The sequence below is a fragment of the Nerophis lumbriciformis genome, linkage group LG06 (genome assembly GCF_033978685.3).
Source record: "Nerophis lumbriciformis linkage group LG06, RoL_Nlum_v2.1, whole genome shotgun sequence".
NCBI classification, from domain to species: domain Eukaryota; kingdom Metazoa; phylum Chordata; class Actinopteri; order Syngnathiformes; family Syngnathidae; genus Nerophis; species Nerophis lumbriciformis.
The window spans coordinates 30,115,144-30,133,248 of NC_084553.2; the positions used below are offsets into that span (position 1 = coordinate 30,115,144).

General features: G+C 39.9%; 1 protein-coding gene across 7 annotated transcripts in view; it reads right to left on the minus strand.

Moving 5' to 3' along the window:
• rnf111 (ring finger protein 111) overlaps positions 1-18,105 on the minus strand; it is a 63,983-nt gene that overhangs the window by 16,988 nt on the left and 28,890 nt on the right. For 2 of the 7 annotated variants that reach the window (XM_061964079.1, XM_061964073.1), the window contains exons 3-11: positions 17,352-17,484; positions 13,392-13,546; positions 12,309-12,503; positions 8,333-8,733; positions 5,827-6,067; positions 5,390-5,747; positions 3,773-3,898; positions 3,563-3,680; positions 3,035-3,115 (exon numbers count right to left, since the gene is read on the minus strand). In XM_061964079.1, the coding sequence (XP_061820063.1) occupies positions 3,035-3,115; positions 3,563-3,680; positions 3,773-3,898; positions 5,390-5,747; positions 5,827-6,067; positions 8,333-8,733; positions 12,309-12,503; positions 13,392-13,546; positions 17,352-17,484 (1,808 nt within the window). Of the gene's footprint in view, positions 1-3,034; positions 3,116-3,562; positions 3,681-3,772; positions 3,899-5,389; positions 5,748-5,826; positions 6,068-8,332; positions 8,737-12,308; positions 12,504-13,391; positions 13,547-17,351; positions 17,485-18,105 lie in introns of all 7 variants that reach the window. The other 5 variants (XM_061964075.1, XM_061964072.1, XM_061964074.1 and 2 more) reach the window with 4 other exon arrangements.

Consider the following 18,105-nt stretch of genomic DNA (forward strand, 5'->3'; position numbering starts at 1 on the left):
TTGAGCAACGATTTTGGATAAGGCCTGGAAGAACAGCAGCCTGGTGGGATATGTTCGTCAACGAGTGTGTTGTGCCAGAGAAATGGCAAGAGAACTTTCGAATGTCCAGGTCAGCTGTGATTCTACTTAGCGAGAAACGTTGTCTATTTGTCGAAGGGGAGACAACGAGAATGCAGGCTCCCGTGGATGTGATGAAAAAGGTAGCGTGTACTTTGTATTACCTGGCCGACGAGGGAAGACTTCGAAAAACAGCAAATACATTTTGACTGGCAAAGCAGACTGCATCAGTTATTGTCCGCTATGTATGTCGAGCGATTACTCAACGTCTATTTTTGTACTCCATAACTACTGTGAAGCCATGAAGGAGCCGCTGGTCAATGGTTGCGGCCGTCGAGTACAACCACCAATTTCAGCCTCCAAGCACAGGCAGGATTGCAAGACTGGACAATGAAGGTGAAGGCAAAAGAGTGAGGAGTGTCCTGACTAGATATCTAGATTCCTAGATTGATTGTTGTAAAATGTTCTTTATCACATTCTTTACTTTCACACGTCCATTAAAGATTCGATTCATTTATGATGGCTCATGAGTGATTCACTACAATAGGGCTAGTCTAACAGCTGCTGATGGTGAGGCAAGCAAGGTTTACTGTTAAAAGAAATGTGGCAATAGGTTTGGTTAGTTCTTATTTTTCTAATCAGCCTGACCTAAGCATCAGGTTTATGTGTTAAATAAATAATATTTGTGGTTAACACATGGTTTCATATCATTTGGCAAAGTTGTATACTGTAAGTAGGTTGAATATAATTGATTGGAATTCAAATAAAGAGTAAGATTACTAATTCAGTGTTAATGTTTGAGTGGGCTCCAAGCCCCTCTGTAGAGGAAAAATTGGGCCTCGAGATAAAAAAAGGTTAAAGGGGAACTGCACTTTTTTGGAATTTTGCCTATCGTTCACAATCATTATGAAAGACATGACGACGGATGTATTTTTTTTCTTCAATGCATTCAAATTAGTAAATAAAATGTAAATAAAAGACCGCTAATAGCCGAGCCAATGGGAGGTCCTCTATTCTGCCCATAAAATCCAATAAAAAGCCATCCAAAAATATTGAATATTGGATATTAACCAAGTATTAGTGATAATGTTATTATACTTAACCAAATATAAACGCAACACTTTTGTTTCATCTCCCATTTTTCATGAGTTGAACTCAAAAGATTTAAAACTTTTACTATATTCATAAAATACTTATTCCTCTCAAATAGTGTTCATAAATCTGTCTAAATCTGTGTTAGTGAGCATTTCTTCATTGCCAAAATAATTTATTCCACCTCATAGGTGTGGTATATTAAAATGCTGATTAAACAGCATGATTATTGCACAGGTGTGCCTTAAGTTACCCACAATAAACTGCCACTATGAAATGTGCAGTTTTATCACACAACACAATGCCATAGACGTCGCAAGTTTTAAGGAAGCGTGCAGTTGGCATGCTGACTGCATGAATGTCCACCAGAGCTGTTGCCCGTTAATTGAATGTTCATTTCTCTACCATAAGCTGTTTCCAAAGGTGTTTCAGAGAATTTGCCAGTACATCCAACAGGCCTCACAACCGCAGACCACATGTAACCACAGCAGCCCAGGACCTCTACATCCAGCTGGTGCACCTTCATGATCGTCTAAGACCAGCCACTCCGACAGCTGCTGCAACAATTGGTTTTCATAACCAAATAATTTCTGCACAAACTGTGATAAACCGTCTCAGGGAAGCTAATCTGCATGCTTGTCGTCCACATCGGGGTCTCAACCTGACTGCAGATCGTTGTCGTAACCGACTTGAGTGGGCAAATGCTCACATTCGATGGCGTTTGGCACGTTGGAGAGGTGTTCTCTTCACGGATTAATCGTGTCCTGCCCTCTGTCCTTAGCTTTCTGGAAAAGTGGCCCCGAGAAGAGTTTAGTTGAATATCCCTGTACTCCTGTGCCCAGGGAATAATTCCGAGTTTATAAACATTACCAAAAACAAAAAATAAAAAAAGATTTAAATATTTATCTGAGCATTCTAGTTTAAATCATATACAGACACCACCAATAGTGTTGACACCACCAATTTATGGCTTGAGCTGCTTTTCTCTTTCGTGTCGTGTACCGACTGACATTGCTGACACACCAACAGTTGTTTTATTATCCTCTCTCTAGACTCATATTAATCTACTTGTTCATTTCCTGTTAATAATGTTAATTTTTGCTGCAAGTCTGTTCCATCTGGACAGCTTAAAGTTTACTAAGCACTTATTTCTTGGTGTTGTTTAAAGCTAGCTTAGCTTTAGCTTAGCTATAAGCATGCCTGCTCCTGGTGTGCAACATGTTTACCCTCGTCCTTATGTGTTAATAATACGTGATGATACTTAAGATACTAAGAAATGGGGTATATTTGTCGTATTAGAGGTGATTATTATTAGCTTGGGAACAGCTACACTGTGTATAGAGACACATAATTAGCTGCTAGCCGCTTATCAGCGGGAGAAGATATGCGTTGGTCATTGGCATTAAAAGGCAGCAATCTGCAATGGTGATCATGTACTTTTTCACGCAAATTGGCTGCTACCGATCGATTGGTACATCCCTATATATTTGGCATTGTTTTCGGCATGTAAACTATAATTATGCTCTATAAAATGTGTTTTGTGTTACTATTTTTTAATTTCTAGAACGGATTATTGGATTTACTTAATTTCTTATAGCATACATTTATTCGGTTTTCGTACATACTATATGTAACAATAAATAACATTTCATTGCATGTTCCATTAAACAAGGCGGTTTTAGGGCTCCACATTCAAGTCCCTATTGAGAACCCACTGAGTGAGTAAAATGCAGGCTTTGGTAGGACCTTTGGGGCTGTAGTCTTTAGTCGGTCAAATGATGCACTGGACAACAATATGCAATAAGTAGTCTACCTCTGCCCAAATAAAGCCATCTATTCCTTAGAAGAGTTTCCTATTGGCTTGTCAGAGAGAAACAGTGCTCACCTCATAGGTTCTTCCAAAGCCGGTCATTCTAGATGAGATGTAGCGAATGTGCGGGTAGGTGACTTCAGATATGCCAGTGTGCTGTCAGGAAATAAATGAAAGACATGCACGCTGATATTAGTGTCATGCAATCAATTAGTCATACATCGATACATATCTTAATTCAATATATACAAATAGAAGCAATAGTCAAAATACATTTCGGATTCATTAAATCTGTATGATCATGTAATTCAATTGTGATATAAAAAGTAAGCAGATGCTAGAGAGTGTCCAAAATAAAATGATAAGATCATGAAACAGTGCCCTATATTTTTGCATAGATTTCTCTCATGGTTTCTTGACTTATTGAGTATGTTTTGTAAATGCCTGATGAGCTACAATGAATTGCTTATGCATAATTCAACAGCTCCGCCACACCATCCTTGAAATAAGTGAGGTTAGGAAAAACATATCTAAGACACAATTTAATTAACAGGGAGTCATATTTATGCAAATGAAAATTCTACTGTGCTCGGATGTTGTTACCATGAAGGGGATGGGGAAGTGGTGCAGTCTGGAGGTGGGGTGGTAGTGGTGCAAATGGGAGTGCAGGTGCCCTGAAGGGTAAGACGCTACGGTCACTCCAGCCTCGATGCCGAGCTCCCTGTTTAAACACACAGTCAAGGTCATTACAGTGGACATGGACATAAAACCATAGATGTCTTATTTATGACTTATAAAGACTATCAGACTGACCATGCTGTTCTTTGCTCAGGTTGCCGAGGGTGGGAAGACATAGTTTGTGGCACATGGATGTGGTGCCCATGGCCGTAGTTTGGGTGCATTCTGTGAGGGTGAGGAGGAGGACGCTCGTGTGCTCGTCTGCAAAGATGTTCATACGGATTCATCAGCATTATTGTCATACCAATTACAATTTAAATTTTTTTTGTCATATGTCATATATATATTTTACTACCTTTGTTGTTTACTCATCTGTTTTACAACAGACTCATTAAATAGTAAGGCAGATACAATATGCAAATATTACCAAATGTCAATAGAGGGGTTGTATATGTGCCAAGGAAATACCCTTTCTATTTTGGTGAGGATATGCATAAATGTGCAGCTGGATGATCATCCTCTATTAACTATGAAGTCATCTGCTAACTAAGAAACTAAAAAGTCACTACGTGTCCATGCACTAAACTACCGGTAGTCTGATTTCTCAAATAGTTCGGCTCTAAATAAGCGTCCTACAACCCATGGAAACACCTTAATCCGAATGTGTTCGGTTTTTGAAAAGTTGGACTTGCACACTTGGATTTTGCGATTGGAAAACAGATCTCTCGAGTGGGTGTGTGCCGCCGGAGGGGACCCTTTGTATCGTACATACGCCAGTCTCAACGCGGATACTATTAAAAAAAACATAAGCAAAATTTGAAATGATGAGGAGACTGTTTATTTGCTTCACAAATTAAAAGAACAAAATTTTGAAGTGCATAGATAATAGAAAAAAAGAAACACGAATGAAAGGAAAGAGAATGAAGCAGGAATAACAGAGGTCAATAATAAAACATACACAAACCTCTTCATGCTGCATTTGTGCACTCCAAACAGATAAATAACTCTGTATTCCACACAACTGGCAAGATAATCCAGAACAATAGCAACCTTTATCTGGAACTGTATCGGCAGCGACACGAACGGTCTTTTCCTTTGGATTTAAAACTCCTTCCATCAATCCCTAAAGCATTATGAATAAACTCAGAGACATTCAAAAGTTTTGTTTCAACAATTCTCCTTCCGAAAAAAACTTCGAAAAAACTCTCTCCCTCCGGTCTTTCTTTGCTTTGGACCTGCATCTGGTCCGAGACCTTCTTGGTAGTAGCGTCATGTTCGTAGCCCAATCTAAGATCATTTCCTGATGCTGTCTCCTATTCAACATCACCATAGCCATTAGAGACAGACTACCGGGTATTTCTATTTTGTGATAATACAAAAACCTAACTGTTTGAGAAATCAGACCAATTTAGTGCATGGAAACGTAGCAACGGACTAAGATTGCATTCCACAATGTTTATTCACTTCCTCTTGTTTTCACTACTTTCCACCGCTACTGTTGCTCCTCAGCCGACAATCATTTATATTACTGCCTCTCTTTCCGCTACGTAGCCAAGATGGCGACTATTAGGTGCGGTAAGTGTCCATTTACTTGTAGTGACAGTGCATTGAATTTGGCCCGCACTTCTTAACGTGTACACACTTACGCACTCAAAAGACTAATTAGAATTACTTAGACAAAGCCTAAGCACTTTGCGCAGTACTGCATGTAAAATCACACTAAAAGCGTTCATGGGGCGAAGGGGTACTCACGTGGGGTGCTGCATCATTCTGCGCCTTTGGACCTCCATCCTCTGCAACATCTCGTGCTGATGGAGTCGCTGGACTGATCCCAATGGGGGTATATGGTGTGGCAGGGCCTGGTGCTCTGTGGGCAAGTGCTGGGCCAGTGGGGCACTTGAGCTGGAGAGGTGGTGCGCAGGCAGTGGAGGGGCAGTGGGCACAGTGTGGCCTGACGGGTGGGTTGGCAGCGGAGGATGAAAGGAGTGGACATTATGGGGAAGGATATAATCGCCTTGCGGAGGAGGCTGAGGTGTAAGTTGGGGGTTCCCGTGGGAATGAGGGCAGGCAGTAGAGGGCTGATGATGCAATGAGCGTGCCAGAGAGCCATCTGAGCGGCAAAAAAGTGAGATTTTTTATGAACGGCAATCAGTTCTATACTGGGTCAACAAAGACAAATGTGTACTCACAAGAAGGGTGCATGTAATGTCTGCAGGGCTGCTGAAGCTGTGTTTGAGGCTGAGCTACCATGGCGGAGCTGAAAGAGTCCACTGCAGCAGGCTGGCTGGGTCCAGGTGTGGCTTGCGAAACATAAGTGGGAGGCCGTGAGGTGGAACCGGGACAGCAGGGGTCAAAGGCAGAGGTACTACCATGGAAAGTTGCCCCGGTGCTTCGAACACTACTGTTGCTCAGATCCACTGGCAGCGTTTGCTGTGAGAAAAAAGCACATTAATAAATATGTAACTACCGGTAAACAGTACAATTTTAAGACCCCCTTGTGGTATGGATAGTAATGGACGCTTGTCACATATGTTTCTATGTAACCATGTCATAGTTGAATATTACTTTCACTCATCATTCATATTTTAAAGTCTATAAGACTGGACAGATCATCTATTTTGACTCAATTATGTACAAAACCCAAAGCCAGTGAAGTTGGCACAATGTGTAAATCGTAAATAAAAACAGAATACAATGATCTGCACATTTTTTTCCACTTTATTTTCAATTGAATAAACTGCAAAGACAAGATATTTAAGGTTAAAACTGAGAAACTAAATTTTTTGGTGCAAATAATCATTAAATTAGAATTTAATGGCAGCAACACATTGTAAAAAGTTGGCACAGGTGCATTTTTACCACTGTGATACATCGCCTTTCCTTTTAACAACACCCAGTAAACGTTTGGGAACTGAGGAGACCAATTTTTGAAGCTTTTCAGGTGGAATTCTTTCCCATTCTTGCTTGATGTACAGCTTAAGTTGTTCAACAGTTTAGGGTCTCTGTTGTTGTATTTTATGCTTCATAATGCGCCACACATTTTCAATGGGAGACAGGTCTGGACTACAGGCAGGCCAGTCTAGTACCCGCACTCTTTTACTACAAAGCTACGCTGTTGTAACACGTGCAGAATGTGGCTTAGCATTCCATCCATCCATCCATTTTCTACCGCTTAGTCCCTTTTTGGGGTCGCGGGGGGCGCTGGAGCCTATCTCAGCTACAATCGGGCGGAAGGCGGGGTACACCCTGGACAAGTCGCCACCTCATCGCAGGGCCAACACAGATAGACAGACAACATTCACACTCACATCCACTCACTAGGGTCAATTTAGTGTTGCCAATCAACTTATCCCCAGGTGCATGTCTTTGGAGGTGGGAGGAAGCCGGAGTACCCGGAGGGAACCCACGCAGTCACGGGGAGGACATGCAAACTCCACACAGAAAGATCCCGAGCCCGGGATTGAACCCAAGACTACTCAGGACCTTCGTATTGTGAGGCAGATGCACTAACCCCTCTGCCACCGTGGCTTAGCATTGTCTTGCTGAAATAAGCAGGGGCGTCCTACCAAAAAGACGTTGCTTGGATGGCAACATATGTTGCTGCAAAACCTGCATGTACCTTTCAGCATTAATGGTGCCTTCACAGATGTGTAAGTTACCCATGCCTTGGGCACTAATACACCCCCATACCATCACAGATACTGAATTTGAATTTTGCGTTTATAACAATCTGGATGGTTCTTCTCCTCTTTGGTCCGGAGGACACGACGTCAACAGTCTCCAAAAACAATTTGAAATGTGGACACGTCACACCACAGAACACTTTTCCACTTTGCATCAGTCCATATTAGATGAGCTCGGGCCCAGCGAAGCCGGCGGCATTTCTGCATGTTGTTGATAAATGAATTTCGCTTTGCATAGAGTTTTAACTTGCACTTACAGATGTAGCGACCAACTGTAGTTACTGACAGTTGTTTTCTGAAGTGTTCCTGAGCCCATGTGGTAATATCCTTTACACACTGATGCCCGTTTTTGATGCAGTACTGCCTGAGGGTATTCAGTGTTGGTGTTCGGTCTTGCCGCTTACGTGCAGTGATTTCGCCAGATTCTCTGAGCCTTTTGACGATATTACGGACAGTAGATGGTGAAATCTCTAAATTCCTTGCAATAGCTCATTGAGAATTGTTGTTCTTAAACTGTTCGACAATTTGCTCACGCATTTGTTCACAAAGTGGTGACCCTCGCCCCATCCTTGTTTGTGAATGACTGAGCATATCATGGAAGCTGCTTTTATACCCAATCATGGCACCCACCTGTTCCCAATTAGCCTGTTCACCTGCGGGATGTTCCAAATAAGTGTTTGATGAGCATTCCTCAACTTTCTCAGTCTTTTTTGCCACTTGTGCCAGCTTTTTTGAAACATGTTGCAAATTCCAAATGAGCTAATATTTGCAAAAAAAACTGTATTCTGCACTGTATTCAATTGAATATAGGTTGAAAGGGATTTGCAAATCATGGTATTCTGTTTTTATTTACGATTCACACAAAAAACATTTTATGTCTATAATGTAAAAATCAAGCCACTGGAAATGAAAATGTAGTAAAATGTTACAGAATCCCCCTGTGGGTTAGTGAAATGGTATAATGTTTACTCCCGACCACTACTGGCTATGTTAGCAATGAATGCAGCATTACCTGATCGTGGTAATGGGCTGTGTTGTTGTTGATGCCGCTGCTACCTCCACCGCTACTACTGCTACTGCCCACTACAGCACAGGGTGCAGGCAGAGCACTGGGTCTTTCCACAGCACAGCTAGACTCTTGAAAAGGCAGCGTGCCCGGGGGTTGCGGTGTCGGGTGATGAACATGGAGCACAAAATGGTGGGCGTTGCTGTGACTGTGACTGTGACTGTGCTGGGACCCATTGCTCTGAGAGGTTGAGGCCTGCATGCAGCTTGAATGGGAGTGGGTGAGGGACAGATGACCAGGAGAGGGCCTTCCACATGGGGAATGCTGCTGACAGCATGATGGCAGTCTAGGCATGGCAGTGCCTGCATTATCTCCTGTTGAACCTGACAAAACTGGTCTGCTTTCATCTGCTGACAAGGAGAGAAGAGAGAAGAGATAAAGCTGCAGGCTAACAGCAGATCAAATGCAAGAAAACAAACAAAAAGAGTTTCTATTAAAACATATCTATTGCAAATATACAGTGTTCCCTCGATTATCGCGGAGGTTACCTTTACGTGGAAAGTCACTAACCCCTATGGTAAGTGACTTTCCACAAAGTACGGACACTGCTTATTTAATGATTTGTATGAATATTAGATGCATTTAAAGTATTTATAAGCCATCCAGACAGCTTTCACACACACACACACGCAGCTGTGAGCATATATTAACTCAATCAAACATTGTGGGAATGTCTGAGACAACAGCCAATCGGAGTTGATCTTTTACTGCCCCACTTTCGGTTACAAGGTACGCAGAGGTAAACAAAATGACATAGTATGATCAGAATGACCGAATTTGGAGCTAAACACGCAGCTGAGGCCAGAAAAATAAATGTCAGCCATAACTTGGAGTTATCTAGGGTCTAATGATTTACACATCAACGAAATCGTGGATAGAATCAAGCCATCACTCTAGGCCACAGCCCTGCACCATTATCGGGCCTATTCTGTGCCTACCTCCTGGACACACGGTCACCTCAAACTACAAAACTTACTCCAAAGTACAGAGACAAAAAGTTCTCAAATGACTTTTACGTGTCAGGTAATATGTTTCTTTTGCAAATTTGATGACTACTTGTCGTTAAAAACATTGTGCTACTGCGAGCCAGTTGTAAACGCAACCCCTGATGCCGCATCTTAAAAATCTTCATGGTGAGTTCATGATAACTTGACAGCTTCTGATCCTATAGTTTAGCCTCCAGTGTTGAAATAGTAACTGATGCATCATTGTGTGCTTTCTTTTGCTTGAAACTTATTACATTATGTTGCTGTGCTTTTTCTTTCTTCTTGCTTTGTTGTTCACTCAGTATGTAAAAATGTTGACATAATCCTTGGTTGGTTTTTAGTACAGATGCTTTAAAACTGGGACGTTAAAAACAATATAAAAAATGGTGATATTAATCGAGATCGTTTTTTTGCCATATCGCCCAGCCCAACTTCCTATGGTCTTGAAGGGGTCATATTAGGATAATATCGTACCGTGAGATTTTGATACCATTACATCTCTACTGACTGTTTTATCATTTGCCATTAGTGGTTTGAGAGAACAGATTTAAAGGGGTAATTTTTCCATCCATCCATTTTCTACTTCTATTTAAAACACTTCCCTGTGGTCTACATAACATGTAATGGTGGTTATTTGTTGAAAATTTTTAACAAATTTTGTTTCATAGACCATCTTTCTAGCTCTCTTCAGGATGCGCCATTTTGTGGGTGATCTTTTTTACGTGCCTCCACTTCGACTGCGTCTTCTCCCCGTCATGTTGTAGGTTTTTAGCCTACAACATTTAGTCTACTGACAGATATGTTAGAACTACACGCTACTTTGTATTATAAATGGCAACAGCGGAAGATGCACGTACATGTACGTGCTAGTCTGCCCAACAACAAAGGAATAGAGAGAAAAAATAGTTTTTTAATATCATGTCAGAACTACAATGGCGCACTGGCGCAAAGCTCTTTGGGTAAAATCTTCCAATAAATGGAGATATCCGCTAAAGTCACCAATGGGAAAAATGTTACAAATTGGGCAAATTCCAAACAGCTAATTTTGAGGAAGTATGAAGTAAGGTAAGATTGTCCGCCATGCCTCAATGGTTTGATTTCAAATTTTCCGGACTTATGCAGAGCCCAAACACACAAAAACAGGCACCAATAGGTAAGAAAAGTTGGTTTTGCATAATAGGTCCCCTTTAAATCACTTCATACACACTAAAACGCATGTCATTTCAACAGGTACTTAAATGTCGCTGTACAGTAATCAATAGTACTTTAAAATCTGCGATGTACTGAGACCGCAGTAAGGGTCCTATTCTCCCATTTGTGCCTTAGTGTTTATTTACACGCTTGAAGTTACACGTTTCTCCAATTCAGCCTTTGGAGACAGTCACTCCACGGAAGTGAAGCAAAAGTGCCTAAGTCATAAATGAAGGTGGGCTCATTACAAATGAGGTGGACTCTGCCATGAGCCCTTTTTTATCTTGATTGCGTGAAAAGAACAGATCATGGAGTTGGAGTTTCACTAACACATGTGAATGTCATTGAAATCCATGAAATCCATAATTAATTCAGAGAGGCATTATGGTCCTTTTATCCTCATCTCATTGGATGTTTACAGGTTTATCAATTAAATTGATTAGAATAAATTAGATAGCTTTCTGAAAGTCTTTTATAATTTTATTACATGCGGTGTACACTGCATCCAAACTTTAAGTGCAATATAATGTTTAACCTTCGAGAGGTGCTGGACTTATTCCAGCCGCAGAGGCGTGTAAGAACAAGAGTACTAAAGTTGAAGGGAAAATACGCAGAAGGCCAGGTTTAACAGGGACGCCCCCACATTTAAGCATTGCGCCACCCAAAGTGCGCATCTTGAATGAAGGGGAACAGTGATAAACTTAAGTCAAGGCAGAGAATGCTGCAGAGCCAGAATTCGTGAAGTATATGGGAGAATAGCTGGGATGTTACTGACGTCACGTCCCGCCCAATGAATACTAGTGGTGGTCAAGCTAGCTCTGTTTTCAATGGGTACTTGGCGCCATTTAGTTTCTTTGGAGTTCCTCGAGGGGTTATCAAAAAGAGTGGAAAAGTGCAAGATTTGTGGAAACAACGAGATAAGCAGCACACACTCCAGTCCAAGGGAGCAGAGTCGAATAATGCATGAGTTTGCAGTGATCACTTGGTTAAAGGTTTGTTTGATATACTTTTTAACGTCTATTATTTCCCATTTAAGTATTATCTTGATATTATTTGTATTCATAAACACGTCTGCTACGAGTGTTTCGAAAAGCACCAACTTTGGGTGTCTAAATAAAAGAAAGCAAATGTGATCAAAACCTAAAAGAGTTAAGCTTTTACCAAGAGCAGCATTCATAAATGAAGTGTTCAGCACATACACATTGTTGACAGCTATAGTTATATTTTGATAAAGACGAGGAAAAGCATGCTACCCGTAAACAGCGCGTGCAACAGCAACAAACATGGCATCTTAGACGCAAAGTTAAATCATGAAATGCATCCTTATCCGAGCAAGTTTCCATCTGTTTTGTTGTGTAGAATGGTGTCTGGAGCACAATCGTTCGATACGCGACCATCTTTGATATCACTCTACAAATCTTTTTTTGATAAAGTATAGGCATGTATTTCATTGCAAGTTTGATATTTTTCTTGTATTTATTTGCTTTTTGCAGGAAGATTTAAGCCTCTTTCGTACTCAAGAAGTTTGCGCACTGCTTGTAGCCATCTTAGCTTGGTCGACCACCACTGATTTTCACTTTCGGGAAGAAGTCACGTATCGTAATACCAGCTATAGGGCCCTAAGTCAACCGCAAAGTGGCGAGGGAACACTGTAATAGAAGAACCTAAGTAGAAAACTTAAGTCTAACTAAAAATACCCTGTTTTCAGTGTCTTAACAGCAGCTGGTTGCAACATGCTGTCTTACCCTCTGCGGCTGCTCGATTCGAGCCACTTGGCCTTGGTATGTGCATACTGTCTTGTATTGAGCCTGGGCAGCTAGTGGAGGGGCCTGGGGCATCATTGAGCTCTGAGGTAGAGGCATGCTGGGAAGATGATGACGAGGACAACCTGACTGTTTGAGGACGAATGCTGCCAGAGGTTGTTGGCACAACTGAAAGGTCTATGGACAAAAACAGATTCCACAGAAAATATAATATATATTCAAACTATATAGCCACATTATAGAATCCTGTCGAAAGACTCAATTTCAGTTAGTAAAATATACTTGTTTTCTTCACCACCTCAGCTAATCTACTCACAAGAAAAAACAGGCAGGTCAATAAGATTGGTGAACATGCAGTTTCACAATGACTGGCATTTGTTAAAAGAAAAACATCCTCAAGCAGGACAATAGTATATACATTTGTTGGAAATGCATGCACGCTTCTCAATGTTCACAGTCAAGGTGTTTGATAAGTGAGCATGTACTGGTCAGCGAAGGCTTAACAGTCGGGGAGAAGAGAGAATCTTATTATATGTGTTCACTCCATCTACTTTACATCTTCAAAAATGTATTTCCCTTTAATACTCAATTCGATAACATCTGTTCGTGTGTATACACATTTAACTTTTGAATATCAAACTGTTTTGGGGGAATAATTTTTTAAATAAGAAATTATTTTTTTAATCTAACATAATTGAACAACACATCAATTAAATATCAATATAGTTCGGAAAATGTGTATCTGTGACCAAACAATTTTTTCAAGATACTAGTCTAGTACAATTACAAAAATGTGACCTCAATATGCTTGGACAACGGAACAGCTAAATATCTTCCGACTTTTAAGCCTAATAGTACCTTCAAGGTATTCAAAGCGTTGTTGCATTATTGTTATTCTCTTGACATCAAGATGATGACGTATGCTACAATGAGAATAAGTAACTAGCTGCAGTATCTTTGTATATGTGTTACAATAGAAGAAACAACTTCATCCGCTGAGATTTTATGGGAGCATAGCTCCAAATGGAGAGTATCAATATTAAGATGGACTGATATTATACCTACCATCTTCATCCACAGTTAGATCCACCACCTCCCCAGAATTCTGACGCAACGGCTGAATGACGGTGGACAATCTGTGACGTCCTCGGGAGTCCTGGAGACGATTCTGTGAGCAACTGTTAGCCCATAACCTGCCAAGACCCCCCAGGGAGCGCAACCTGTAAACAAACAAATATATTGTCGCTTACAGCCTGCAGTGACACATTGCATTCAGCAGAGGCTGATTATGGCCCTGTTTATTATAAGCCGGATAACTCTTAAACAAATAACTATTAGTGTCAGCCACACTAATCAATCGTTTAAGGTTCCCCTCCTTGGGAATTTTTTTACATGGGTAAGTGCGTCGTCTATTTCTTAAATCTCCGGCTCTTTGCTCGATATAGACTCATTGATCGTTTATAAACTGAGTTCGGAGAGGAAATGACGTCAGAAACAATGCACCGCAGGCAGCTTTATAACAACCGGTTTTCACTCAGAGGTAAACACTATAAAAATGGAGGCGAATCATCCAGACATGCCCGTGTTTCTACTTCTTCTACATGTACAGGCGCTTGTAGAAATCACACATGAATACCTTAAGAGAAGGAAATGCGCGATTGCGCTATTTTGGATGTACCACATCTCAGACAGCAACATAGCAATGTTGAGCAACGGTTTTGGATAAAGCCTGGAAGAACAGCAGCCAGGTGGTATACGTTTGTCAACGAGTGTGTTGTGCCAGAGGAATGGCAAGAGAACTTTCGAATGTCGAGGTCAGCTGTGATTCTACTTCGCTAAAAACTTTGTCCATTTGTCGAAGGGGAGACCCCGAGAATGCGGGGTCCTGTGGATGTGATAAAAAAGGTAACGTATCTTCGCACAACAAGTCGCAGATAAGAAATTGAAATGAACATCTTGCTTGCATCTCTTAAATTTTTATATGCCGGGTAAGATACACTTCCAGGTCAGAGGTGACTATGACGTAATAAATGCGCGTCTGGCATTTTCAGCGCATGCCTACTAGGTCGCGTTGTGCCCGCGAACGGAGGGGGTCTTAAACCAAAGCTTAAACGATGGCCTTGTGTGTGTCTGTGTGTGTGTGTGTGTGTGTGTGTGTGTGTGTGTGTGTGTGTGTGTGTGTGTGTGTGTGTGTGTGTGGACAAGGGATAAGGTTAGGTGGGTTATACCCTGTATAATTTTGCCATCTTAGTGTAGAGGCAAACTATGTTACTTTGACGGCAATAGTCGCATGCATGCATACATGCATACGCATATGTATATATGTATATTATTTTGTAAAGTAAATTTGTACAGCATCTACATCAACTATATGATTTACCTGAGTAGCTGGACAGGACAAAAAGAAGAAAAAAATATAAATGTATTTATACACACACACACACACACACATTATATATATATATACATATACACTAGAGATGTCCGATAATATCGGCCGATAAATGCGTTAAAATGTAATATCGGAAATTATCGGTATCGTTTTTTTTATTATCGGTATCGGGTTTTTTTTTGTAATTTTTTTATTTTTATTAAATCAACATAAAAAACACAAGATACACTTACAATTAGTGCACCAACCCAAAAAACCTCCCTCCCCCATTTACACTCATTCACACTCATTCATACAAAAGGGTTGTTTCTTTCTGTTATTATAATAATATATATATTCTGGTTCCTACATTATATATCAATATATATCAATACAGTCTGCAAGGGATACAGTCCGTAAGCACACATGATTGTGCGTGTTGCTGGTCCACTAATAGTACTAACCTTTAACAGTTAATTTGACTAATTTTCATTAATTACTAATTTCTATGTAACTGTTTTTATATTATTTTACTTTATTTTTTATTAAAGAAAATGTTTTTAATTTATTTATCTTATTAATTTTTTTTTAAAGTACCTTTGAAAAAATTAGGCATAATAAATTATTATGCCTAATGGAATTAACACATTATTATTAATCATGTGTTAATTCCACGACTGTATATATCGGTAATTAAAGAGTTGGACAATATCGGACATCCCTAAAACACACACACACACACACACACACACACACACACACACACACACACACACACACACACACACACACGGAAAGTATTCACACCCATATAAATGTTTCACTTTTTTGTTTGATTGCAGCAATTTGCTAAAATAAAAACAATTCCATTTTATTTCTCAGCAATGTACACACAGCACCCGAACTTGACAGAAAAAACAGAAATGTTTGCTAATTTATTCAAAATAAAAAAAACTCAAAAATCACATGTACAAAAGTATACAAACCCTTCGCTCAATACTTTGTTGATGCACCTTTGGCTGAAATTACAGCCTCAAGTCTTTTTGAATTCGATGCCACAAGCTTGGTACACCAATCATTGGGCAGTTTTGAAATATCATTAAATCCCTAACAGCCTGTGGTGTTCTTGTTATATTTTTTGACTTGAAATATGTAACTTTGACCAGTTGCAAACAACTCCTTTAAGTTTTGTTTTTCTGGGGATTATTATTATACATCTCATGAGAAATCTCTGGTAATACAGAAGTGCCAAGGTAATTGGTCAATAGCAAAATTTTGATTCTTACAACTGCAACTTTATTACAACTTTGCATGTCATACTAAATCAGCACATACAAGTCGGGTGCAATAAATGCAGTACGTTGCCTATTATGACAGGTTTATACTGTCTTAACCCAATTCATTTTATATATGAAAATCACAAATGTAATATAGGAAACTAAACAGTAAACATATAAATACAAAATAAGGACAACATTGTAAAAAGTGTATGTACAGTAAATGCCGTAATTGGCCAGGTTCACTATATCTCCTGGGGTAGAAAAAACAACCACAAGGGAAGGGTTCCTAATTAAGTAGACTAGGGATTATTTTGTAAATACCTGTTTGCCACCATGACCCCTGAGGATAGGAGGGGTGAAGCAGTATACTGTAAACACGTACACTCGTGGAATGGGTGGCTTGGCGAAGCCTGTGGTTAGCAAATTTAACATGAGTGTGAGTCAAACACCTAGTAGATTCATGTAAGTATAATTTTCCTTGGTGTAAACTTCATGTGGAAGAAATTTTATTCTATGAAGCTTTGGAAGACAATAATTTTAAATACCATTCTGCAAAGCTTTTTAGTCATGATTACCATGAACTGCATAAATGTACCACAGGCTTGCCACCACAAAAGGGTAGCGATTATGGCAAAGAGGAAAAGTGTGATGATAACCACAGCATTGGGCGTTGAGGTTATTTTAACATGTGACTATTGGTATACAATATACTCAAATTGATTATGTTCTGCCTTAGAGATCCCACGAGATAGATGGATATATACAGTATATATGATATTATTGTTGTATTTTTAGAGAGAAAGCTCTGGTAGGCCTGGTATACAGTAGAACACACATACAAAATACTGTATTCTAAGTCTTTAACAAACGGAAGTGGCTAATGAATCCTGTACTAAAACATACAATTTGTATTTTAAAACACGACATTCAAATTCATATCAAAATCAACTTGGGCATGCATGTCCTGAGCTCAACTGTAGCATGAGAACAGGGACTGATCAAGTGTTTTTTTTTTATTGATCTGTATCAGCTATTCTATTTGTTGTAACGCGCTGCGCTCTGGGCAGGACAGCTCTAGAAAGCATCCCACTGTGCTCTGCTGAAACACTGGAATGCTCCCCTAATGCACTGCTTTGTTAGGGAACAGCATCAACAAAATAACAGCCAGAACACTGAACAACGTGTACTCATAGAAAATAGGTACTCAATGGGAAAAATGTAGGCTTATGTGTTAGCCTTTCTATTTTTAATTTCACCAATTAAATCGACAATTTATTTCTCTTTAAAATAGTGTGAATGAAGACCTGTGAGCAAATATGAATGCTGAGAGGGTACGCAGGCCCATTTTTGAGTAGCAACTAAAATGTTGCCTACCTGTAACCATCTCCGACTGTGACTATCTCCACCTCGCTGTCTGTCGAGGTGACGTTGATCTCCTCACTGGCGGGGACAGCAGGTGCTGGAGCTGGAGTAGCCTCAATCACGACCACGTCTTCATCCAGAGCACCTGGTCATGTGACCATCAACATGACATACTTAGACAAACGAGTTCAGTTGAGTTTGCCTCAAACAAGTTGACACAGTATTTTTTTTAAACATTATGACATTGCATATTGTTTAGTACCTTGACAATGCTATCGCGTTAACAGATTACCGTTATTTCATACACCCTATCAATTTGCACTGAGGTCTAGAGTAATTACAAGAATACGACCAGGTGGATTGCAATCACGTTAGCTTTTTTGTGTTTAAAACCATAAATATATATAAACAATGACTGTGAAAGTTACCAGAGCTGTCTTCAAATAGTTGAGGAGTACATGATTCGATTCGGTGAGTCATATTCGACTATTAATCACGCAGTCGAATTGTCGGGCAAAATTTAATGACTATAAAAATCCTTAGTCAAAGACAGCCTTAATTGTTACAATAGTTTATGCAATATTTCTGTTTAACCCAAGATTTTGGCTGCAAGACAGCCTATGTCATGTCATCCATACATGACAAAGAAAGAACTGAAACATACCCCAATTGATTTACATTAAATTATATCCATCTTAAATCTGACTGTGTAATGGTAACTGGTTTGTACAGCAGTGGTGTTTTTGTGCACAATCATAAGCAACTT